At 29.0% G+C, this 10442-nt stretch overlaps 2 protein-coding genes across 3 annotated transcripts; both read right to left on the reverse strand.

The window, feature by feature from the left end:
* Positions 1-248: 248 nt before the first annotated feature.
* On the reverse strand, positions 249-1872 carry LOC103308657. 2 transcript variants are annotated; one of them, XR_003839463.1, is made up of 4 exons: positions 1672-1872; positions 1032-1138; positions 556-939; positions 249-412 (listed from the first exon to the last, which is right to left on the reverse strand). XR_003839463.1 is itself a non-coding variant. In XM_029489593.1 (2 exons), the coding sequence occupies exons 1-2, from the start codon at positions 977-979 to the stop codon at positions 383-385; spliced, it is 369 nt and encodes a 122-aa protein (XP_029345453.1). In that variant the 5' UTR covers positions 980-1006; the 3' UTR covers positions 249-382. The 2 variants fall into 2 exon arrangements, 1 of the variants encoding a protein (XP_029345453.1); XM_029489593.1 differs by lacking the exons at positions 1032-1138; positions 1672-1872 and having other exon boundaries at positions 641-1006.
* A 966-nt stretch (positions 1873-2838) lies between these two features.
* LOC100167248 (myogenesis-regulating glycosidase) lies at positions 2839-7673 on the reverse strand. Its single transcript, XM_001952656.5, has 8 exons — positions 7547-7673; positions 6778-6882; positions 6364-6671; positions 5545-6001; positions 4372-4630; positions 3494-3875; positions 3237-3393; positions 2839-3152 (listed from the first exon to the last, which is right to left on the reverse strand). Exons 1-8 carry the CDS (start codon positions 7590-7592, stop codon positions 2935-2937), a joined length of 1932 nt encoding a protein of 643 aa, XP_001952691.2. The 5' UTR covers positions 7593-7673; the 3' UTR covers positions 2839-2934.
* Between the last annotated feature and the right edge of the window lie 2769 nt (positions 7674-10442).

Here is a 10442-nt window from a genome sequence, read left to right on the forward strand (position 1 = left end):
CCATTTTATTTCCGTACCAATCTCAGACCCAGTTGTCATAGATTTCTAGTGTGCCTATAGGAAATCCTTGATCGATAATTTCTGGAGCAAACTTTCGAACAATGGACGTGTCTATATCGAATTTATATCTAGCCCACGTGGACCATATCAGATACTTTATAACGTATGGTCAGGTATTGACGAAGGCATACCCAGGAAATCTTTAATAGCTCTTTCGAGTGCTACTCGAGCGTTTATGTATTTGCATATTCGGTATAGCATTGCATTTCTACATTTTCTGTATGGTGCAACAACTTTAGCTGTAAAACACATTTTGCCCGGTCGTGGACCATTAATGTCTAGAAAAACAGGAACCGACTCGTCGATATGAATATAATATCCGTTAGAGTTGAAGAAATAACGACTCGACGACCTTAAACAGATAAAACAAAACTAATATAATATAATATCTACCATCGTATCCAGTCCTCAATCAATACTAAGTTAAAAGTAAACAACGTGTTGAGTTATAATCATAATAAATATAATTTATTAATATTTAGTGAAAGAGCGAACCTACGCACACACGTGAATTGTAGCTATAAAATTCTCGCTGAAATACGGAGTGCCCTTAAATAGTTGTAACCGCATTGATACTCACTGCTTGGCTTTCTACATTTCTTGTCACAAATGGTTTATCCGTCAAGTCAAATTTATTCAGTGGCCAATACTGGTAGGTCGTTTCGGCCCAAGAACTGTTCCCCATATCCACACAAAATTGCAAGACATCGTTCATCGATTGAGCTACTTGCTCGAAATTTTGACATTCTTGATTTTCCGATTGCGAAAAGTAACGCAAATAGTTTTCGTTTCCTTTCGTTTTTTGTGTACAAACACTCAGATCATTATCAATACAATCTTCATAGAAATTAAGCTTAAGGCTGTTTTCGGTGGTTATTTCTAATACGAACAAATAACTCTTGAAGATTAAAAAGTACATAAAATAATAAATTATTACGATTAAATATTATATATAATATTTTGGTTATTACTTCCATATTACACTTGCTTCATTTGTCTTCATTATCTGATAACAAAACAATACGCTTTGACTCCAGGCACACTGACGAAAATGTCAATGTAATCAAAATATATAATACTAAAAATAAAAAATATTTATAATTATGATGATGTTTGTTGATTTTATTGAATAAATTGAAACTCATAAACCATAATATTATACTAATATTTAATATATATGTATATAATTTTCACTCAGGTAGTAGGATTACCTACCTACCCTTAGGTTAGTCACTGAATATTTTTTAAAATGTAATACAAGTAATAATTGTGTGACAATTGATTGGTGTAAAATGTCGATCACGTTAAATGCCGAATTCTATGATCATAATTTCATAAAAAATCAAAACCATTGGATATTGTAAGAATTTAAACGATTTATAAATGAATTCCATTTGATGGAAACGGTTTAATTTTAATATCAAGCAATAAAAAAAATATTAGTTTTAATATTCACACGTTTTCATAACCTAAAGTCTAAAATTTGTAAACATTTTAAATCGTATAAAATAACGTAGACAGTTGAATAAATAAACAGTCACATCGTATCAATCAATTAGAGCTAATTAAAACCCAATATTAATAATATAATTATTATTTTTAAATACGCACCCAATAATTTTGTCATATTTCTCCGTTTTAGACTTTTAGTTGAAACGTAACATACATGGTGGTGCTCCCGGAGCATAGGATATAATAATATGGTAATGAGCTTTCTAGAGTCGAATAGTGTTTAGTTATATAATATACATATATAATAGTTAAGGTATTGTATTATATAATTTGTAGTTAAATCGCATTTGTGATAAATCAATGAGTTCAATAATACTACGAAAATATACAAACGTCAGTGTAGATATTTTTTTGTTTATTAAATTCTTCATTAAATTATTTTAACGTTGAAGTATTTTGTTTACTTGGTGTGTTAATCATAGTAGTTACATAGCTAAAGAATTAACTGCACTCGATTGTGTGAACAAAAAAAAATTACAGGAAATGGTGGCTAAACGGCAGACACTCGTCTTGCTACACACATTACGACACACAAATAAATAAGTATATTACGCTGTTATATAGTGTAATAACTACAAACAATTTTTTTTTTCGATTTTAAACATTTTAATTTGTTTCTCTGCAATATGATGATAACATTATGATTGTCACCGCTTTCTGATCGTTACCTTTGTCGTTTAATATTTAAACGTCGTATTTTTATATTATGCAAAGCAAAATAAAATAAAATGATTTCAACAGGTGTAATATTATAAATTTAAAGTATTTATACATATTTTTACAAAATATTATCATAATAATAAATTAATATTATAAGTACGTAAGTAGTTTATATTAGTACGTCTTAAAATATGCATGGTTATCAACGTTAATGCAATTCTGAAATGGCATTGACTGCGATAGCACCCAAAGTATCTAGAATATCAACGCTGGGCAAATTAAAAATATTGTTTTAACTCGGTCAAGTTAAGTTAATAAGCGATAGTAATATTACGAGTTCAAAGTTGGTTGACTTGGTGAAGTTCAACAAAATGTTTTTTTTCAATTTTTCACTAAGATAAAAAAAAGTTGATTTTAGATTCTGACCGAAGCGAAATAATGTACTGTATTTAGTATTTACAATTATGATGCGTGTGTTTTTTTCTACCTATACTAATACATTTGAAAATATTTAAAAAATAATTAAAAATTTGTAATATAAAAGAAACTGGAAATGATAATAATATGTAGGTACTAGGTCAAGTGAGTTGTAGACAATCAATATAACAATTTATAAAACTCTAATTTTATTCAATTTTTATTTGTACATTCAAAAGATTATAAATGTATACAAAAATAATAAAAAATAATATTAATGGAAATTTATCGGAACATGTTATGCTGGCCACTTCTAACTCTGGTAAACCACGGAAGAACATCAAGCTTGGCCGGGTAGTTTCGTAACCACTTCCTGCCTTTTATGAGTTTTGAATTCGGATGGTTCTCGTCTCTCCAAATCCCAGAAGGCAAGTAAACGTCTCGGGATGTAGCACCTTCAACAATGACCGGGGCCACAAGGATGTTTTCACCCAAAAGGAATTCTACAAAATGTACGTTAAAATTGTAATTATTAATGATGCTGAAAACTAAATATGGTTTCTGAAAATTTTAGTTTATTTTCATACCGTCATCAATTTTTTGTGCGACTTGGTCGGTTGGGTCGATCCACCAGATTGGAGGGTTCACTGGACTACCCTTGCTAACGCTACTTCTCATCAGATCGATAATGGTGTCTGTATGATTAGAACGGAGATTTAATAAATTTCTGCACATATCTACCGTCTGTTAAACCAAGAGTTTCAACGGTTATACACTTAATTTTAAAAAATTCAACTTATTTACTGGCAATTTTTTTTAACTTTTTCAACATAGGGCTAGGTACCTGCTGATCGAAGTCCCAAGGCGTATATGAAAACTGTACGACTGGCATGAATACGTTTGCTTGCATCCACCTGATGTACATCTCTTTGGAAGGCGGTAAGTTATCGTAACCGTTTCCACCGATCATATCAGGTAACACAAACGGATATCCGATCATATTCAATTGTATCAGTGATGTTATCAATGTGGGCAGTCCAAGTTCGAAGTCCCACCGAGAATTACGATCCATCATTCTTAAAAGACGGCCGAATTCTTGACATTTTCTGGAAGATCTATACTCGATTCCACCTCCAAAGGGTGCAATAGTTTTAATATATGTGTATACGATGATATCAGGGTAGTAAGTCAGATCATTATCGTGAAATACTGGAAGTTGGGGACTCCTGTGTAAAAATAAAAATATATTAATACCTTGTCTTATTGTTGATGAAGGTAACAAATTAGTTATTGGTTGTAAGTTGTATTGAAGTTAAACTTGAGTATTTTAATTCAGAATTCACTCTTAAGCGCTGTATATAAATACAGGTTGTCCCGCGAGGATTTATCAATTACGATATTTCCTTATATAATAAATATAACATAAACATGGTTTTTTCTTTATTAGACTCACAGAGACAAGGACTACACATATTTTAAAACGGAAAAAACTCGGTTTTTGTCCGGGCGGTGGGTTCCTCTCTACAGCTAATGGGTATATTCTCACGAGTCTCCCTGTATATATTTCTATACGACGAGAATAAAAAATAAATATGATATTATATAGAAAGAATGCTAGAGTTAAAAGTCTTATAATGTGCTTTCAATAATTTTTAGTTTCATAGTATTCATTACCTACTACCTAATAAGGTACTCGTAAATTACATTTTAACATAAACATACCAACTGGTTTCTCCTGCATCAAACTTCAATGTATCAATACCAGATGTTGCAAGTAAATTGCGTAGAGCATTAGACCACCATGCAGCTGCTTCGGGATTTGTGAAGTCTATATAAGAGCCATTTCCATTCCACCACTTAGTATTAACTGTGCCTGATGTACTTTTCACCAAGTAACCGTTGTTTTTGGCCATCTCGTGACTGGGACATTCTAAATTTAGGAACGGATGGGTCCACAAGGATGTCTTGAAACCATTTGATTCTGTAAAGTAATTATTATGACATAAATAAGAGTTAAACAGATAATCAGTTAGTGTCTATAATACGTAAACGGGAAGATTGTTCTAGAGGATGGACTCACAAGGTTTTATTGAAGTTTAAAATTGAAAATGTGGACGATTTCTTGATAAAAATTAAATTTGATAGAAATATATGACTATAATATTATCATATTAATATTAATATCAAATACACTAAAAAATTAGTGTTTTTTTTTTTTAAATGTATGTGTAAATAAAAAATAAAAATTGTATTTGAATAAGTACACTTGGTTCATTAATAAAATATAAGTATACGCATTTACACATTAACATACCATGTTAAAATTACACCACTTAAATAGAATATAAGATTTTTGACTAAATTTCCAAATTTTAATTTTTGATTACAGGTAATTTGAACATGTTATATAATAATATAATAGTATACATATTATTCGAATATTAATAGATCATGAATTTTTTTTAATGTTAAAAATAATTAAGTATTAAATTTCAATGTTTTCAGAGGCAAATGTTCATCACCCACTTGAAAAATGTGTATGTTCCGTTATTGTATGAGCATAATGGCACACTCAATCGTTATCAAACAATTGGTAAGTTGTACCTATTAAACCTATTGTTAGTTAAGCACAACGCGATTAAATATTACCATTAGAAGATGGTTTGGTTTGTATTAACTTGGACCAGAATATATAACTATTATTTTTGATTTTAAGTTCCAATTGATATTTTTCTAATAAAATAATTAGTCTCTAATATAGTTAAATGGTAAGGAATAATAGTAATAACTTATAACTTTAGATATAAAACAGTAGATCTCTACAAGTATATATATACATATTATAAATTAAACCAAATTGTTCTAATTCTTAATTGTAAATTATTTAATACATACTTAAGTCATTAGTGAGTCCTTTTATGTTCTCGAATCTTGTCGCATTAAATTCTGCACTACCGTAGCAAGTCTCCCATTTATCATCGATTTCAAGTGTACCCTTGGGAAACCCATGGTCGACTATTTCTCGGGCAAACTTACGAATAGTCTTCGTGTCTACGTCAGCTTTATACCTAGCCCACGTGGACCATATTGGATACTTTATTACGTATGGATCGGGTATTGATGAAGGCATACCAAGGAAATCTTTGACAGCTCTTTCGTGTGCTACTCGAGCGTTTTTGTATTTGCATACTTGGTACTGCATGACATTTCTAATTTTTCTATATGGAGCAACAACTTTAGCACTGAAACACATTTGACCGGGTCGTGGACCATTTATATCTAGAAACAAAGCCACCGACTCGTCGATATGGATAGAATATCCGTCAGAGTTGAAGAAATAAGATTCGACGACCTAAAATATAAAAAACAAATTATGTTTGTTATAATATTAAGCTGCTTTAAATAAATACAACCTAAGTGATAAAGAAGAAATAAATGTTACTTATGATACGTATTAATGTATTACAGGTAGTTAATTTCGTTTAGATATTATATAATTACATTTTTATTGTTAGCATTTCTTAATTAGGAATAATATAGATTTCGCTTAAGATTTGGAAAAAAGTTAATTCGTAAATTCTGTAACGATTCGTTTTGTTTTAAAGCTTAAATGCAAAAATAAGCAGCTTAATCTTTTAGACCTTTTAACCTTTAAATATATATTTTGTATAGAGTATAATTAAATAGCTAACAAGGACATCATTTGATACCCACCGCTTGGCAGTCTGCTTCTCTAGTCACATATGCCTTATCCGTCCAATTAAGTTTATTCAGTGGCCAATGTTGATAAATCGTTTCGGCACCACCATACCAGGAACTCTTCCCCATATCGACACAAAATTGCAAGATATCATTCATCGATTGAGCTACTTGCTCGTAGTTCTGACATTCTTGCTTCTCTGATCGTGAAAAGTAACTCAAATAGTTTTCATTGCCCTTTTTTTTAGGTGCACAAACACTCAAATCTTTATCAATACAATCTTCATAGAAGTTAAGCTTGAGGCTATTTTCAGTAGCTATTTCTGAAATGAATAAATATTATAATCATAATTAATAACGTTTTTAGATTAAACACGTATAAGAATAAATTATTATAAATAAATATTATCTATAATATTTAGTACTTACTTCTATGTCCCACTAGCAAATTGTTTTCATTGTCTGAGAACAAAACAATATTATGCTTTGACGCCAAGCACGCTGACGAAAATATCAAAGTAATCAAACAGAACACTAAAAATGGAAAAAAATAACAATTTTATAATCAAATGCATTATACAAATATGAACTGACTTGTATAGGTATGTCTAAAATGTTATTTAACCATGACGCATCATTATACCAAACTTATAAGGGATCCTAATAATTATTTATAAATACAAGTTATTCAGAACTTTCATTTCTAAGTTTTTAATTCATTAACAACCCATGAAATTGCAACTTAACGAAATTCAATGAAATAAACTTCAAAATTTAATTATTTAATTGTTAATAAATAATTAGAATAATTGTACAATTTTCATTTTACGTTCCGTGCCAAGGCCAAAGTGCATATAACTTCACTTAACAAATCAAAATTATTGAATAAGTATTATAAGAATTTAAGTACACATTTTTATAAATGATATAGCTATAGAAAGTATACACTCGTGATATATGAATAAATAGATCAAATAGTTAAATTTCTCATAGTCAGTCTAAAACGTTTACTGTTGAGGTTATATTATAAAAAATGCCAACAAAATGTTTAAATTGAATTTAATTAATACTATATAGGTAGGTACCTAGTTATTTCCATAAACTACCGTGCATTGAATATTCATTAAGTCTAATTAAAAGCCAAATAATTACTGACTTTAAAATAGGTAGTGATTTTTATAAAATATATTATAATTACCCGAGAAATTAGTCATATTTCTCCGTTTGAACTGCGATTTATTCATGATGATAGTGTTGTTGTAATACTGGATCGCTGACTATTTCATATGTAGTTGCTGTGAGTGAGTTCCTGGCGTTGTATTTTATAGTAAAATTGTGTTCGTGATAAGTTAATGATGACTTCGATAACGCTTTATTAATACTTACGTCATTGACCGTTGTACAATTGATTATTATTATTAAACGCTTCATTCAGTTAATATTTTAATGTTGAAGTATTTTGTTTATTTATGTTAATAAAATATGAATACAATTAAAAAAAAAAATCATTATTTACATTATATAAGGTAAGTACTAGGTAGTGGGTTAGTACTTATTTAAACGCACTTGACTAAAATGAAAACTAATGGACAGGAAATAGTGACTATGCACTCGTTTTGCTTCACGTACTTCAGCGCGAACCTACGTCTATAATATTATTGTGTTAAAATTTTTTAATATGCATATACCTAACTACAGTAGACGCCGCTTATAAGACTCACTTTGGGACCAGCACAAAGTGAGTCTTATAACCGAATGAACCTTATAGGCGAAGTGGAAAAAAAAAAATTAATTAGGTATTTATAAATTTTATTTCACGACATATTTTGCTTTGATTTTAATACATTAACACATATTACATATTACATACTTTATTATTGAATAAATTTAATAATCCCAATAAAAAAAACTAAAATTATAATAGGTAAATATTACATATAAAAATTATTATACGTTATAAGGTACCAACAGAAACTAGAAATAATCAACACGAATATTATTTAATTTTTCAATACCAATTTATTTCTAAATTATAACCAAAAAAGTTTATTTTCTACTATTTATTTTACGAAATTTGTGTCTTATAACCGAAGTGTTGAGTCTTATAACCGATTTTTTTTAATGTATTTGGATACGTCCGGACCGTTCCAGACGATTTTGAGTCTAATAAGCGACTGAACCTTATATCCGTGAGTCTTATAAGCGGCGTCTACTGTATTATTATTTTAATTTTGAAGTCAATGATTAACCATGACATTCGACAAATTATTCTACACAGTCGTATATACGACTTTATTGTGTATGTTTTGTATTCGTATATCCATTTGATATATTAAATCGTTGTTTAAAAAAAAAAATGTCAATATACAATATAATATACTCAATGATTATAGGTATGCTTTAAATTAAATTAATATTAGTAATAAAATAGAATTAACTAGTTTTGAAATGTTAAGAAGTTATACTACAAATTACTGCAAAATAAATAAATGATAAAATATTGCGTAGGTACAAAATTGAAAATATGTACCTACAATAATCGTAGCCTACGAATCGTAAGTATTATAATATGAACGTTGAACATACAGAAAATTATAGGTAGGTACCTAAATCATATATATATGACGGCTTGCCAGCTAAACATTTCTGAGTTCTTTAAGGGGTAATTAATACCTAAACTATTAATTTCAAAAATACTTTTTATAAATAGTAAATATACATGTTTACCTATGTGTATGTGTTAGGTATACAACACAGAAAAATATGTAAAATAAAAAAAATCTTTGAATGGAACATCGGACGTTAGATTTTCCCTCGAGTTTGAAGACAAAACCGTTTAAGAAAAACAAATTGCCAATGATCTACAGGTACAATTTATTAAAATTTAAATCCATATAAAATATTGGTTTGAAAAAAAATTGGAGGAAAAAATTCATTATTCGTGGAAATATTGTATAAATTGGCAATGGTATGCCACATTAGGAGGTTTTTAATTTCACATTGGAGGTATTTAGTGTTTAAAGTAATTTTAAATATTTCACAAAAACGTGAAACATTGAATTTGTTTTATACAAATATTGCAGGTGATAATTATTTATCAATTAATAATAATATAGTCCACGAGACATGAGTTGTAACTTTTGACTATATAAATATCGATAATAATGCAATGAGTGCCGTGGTAGTTTATATGCTTATACTTCCTCTAGCTATATATAAGGATCTTGTTTTCGATTACTATTATAACGGAACTAGGTTTTTTTTCCCCCAGCTACCTATATTCAGTATCTGGCTGATAAGTAACACCGGGACGCTCGTAGTAAGTAAACTTCAGTAATTGTCCGTCATAATATTTATCGCATAGGTATACAACTGTTATTTGATTATCGTGCGATTAATTTTTCAATTTACCTTCAAACTACCTACCTAATTCAAATACATTTTTTTATATTTTTTCACATAAATAATATAATTTATTTACCTATTATTGTTTTTATATACCTGTAACACTTTTTTAGAGCATATTTTAAGTCCATAAACCGTACTATTTGTTTTATAAATGCATAAGTGTGCCTACATATTTTGATGTCCTCGGCCCTAATCCTAACTATGACCTACACCAGGGGGCTTCAACCCGCGACCCGCCTTGTCAATATTTGAGGTCAACGAATTGTTTTATAAATTTTAATAATTTTAATATATTATGTTATGAATGTGGCCAATAAGATTTTTTTTTAAATAATGACCTAAAATGTAAATACCACTGCCCTATAGGTATATTATAATGTATCATGAATAACTTCCGTATATGTTTTCCGTTTACATTGATTATGTAATGTATGGTACCTAATGTATAATGTTTATTATAATATTACGGTAAGACGTATGTATAATGTATAATATTCCTATATCGCATGAATGCAGGTTGATGTTTATTTTAACTTGAATTTCTTTTTCTCTGTAACAAAATATGATTAGGCACACTTCATGATTGAAAAAAACATTTTTTTTTATAATGTTGTTATAGGAATATTGAACAAATATTGTTTTTATTAATAAGCACTTAAAGTTTGAATAAGAATAATGAAATCAAT

This window comes from Acyrthosiphon pisum, chromosome A2 (assembly GCF_005508785.2).
Source record: "Acyrthosiphon pisum isolate AL4f chromosome A2, pea_aphid_22Mar2018_4r6ur, whole genome shotgun sequence".
Classification (NCBI taxonomy): domain Eukaryota; kingdom Metazoa; phylum Arthropoda; class Insecta; order Hemiptera; family Aphididae; genus Acyrthosiphon; species Acyrthosiphon pisum.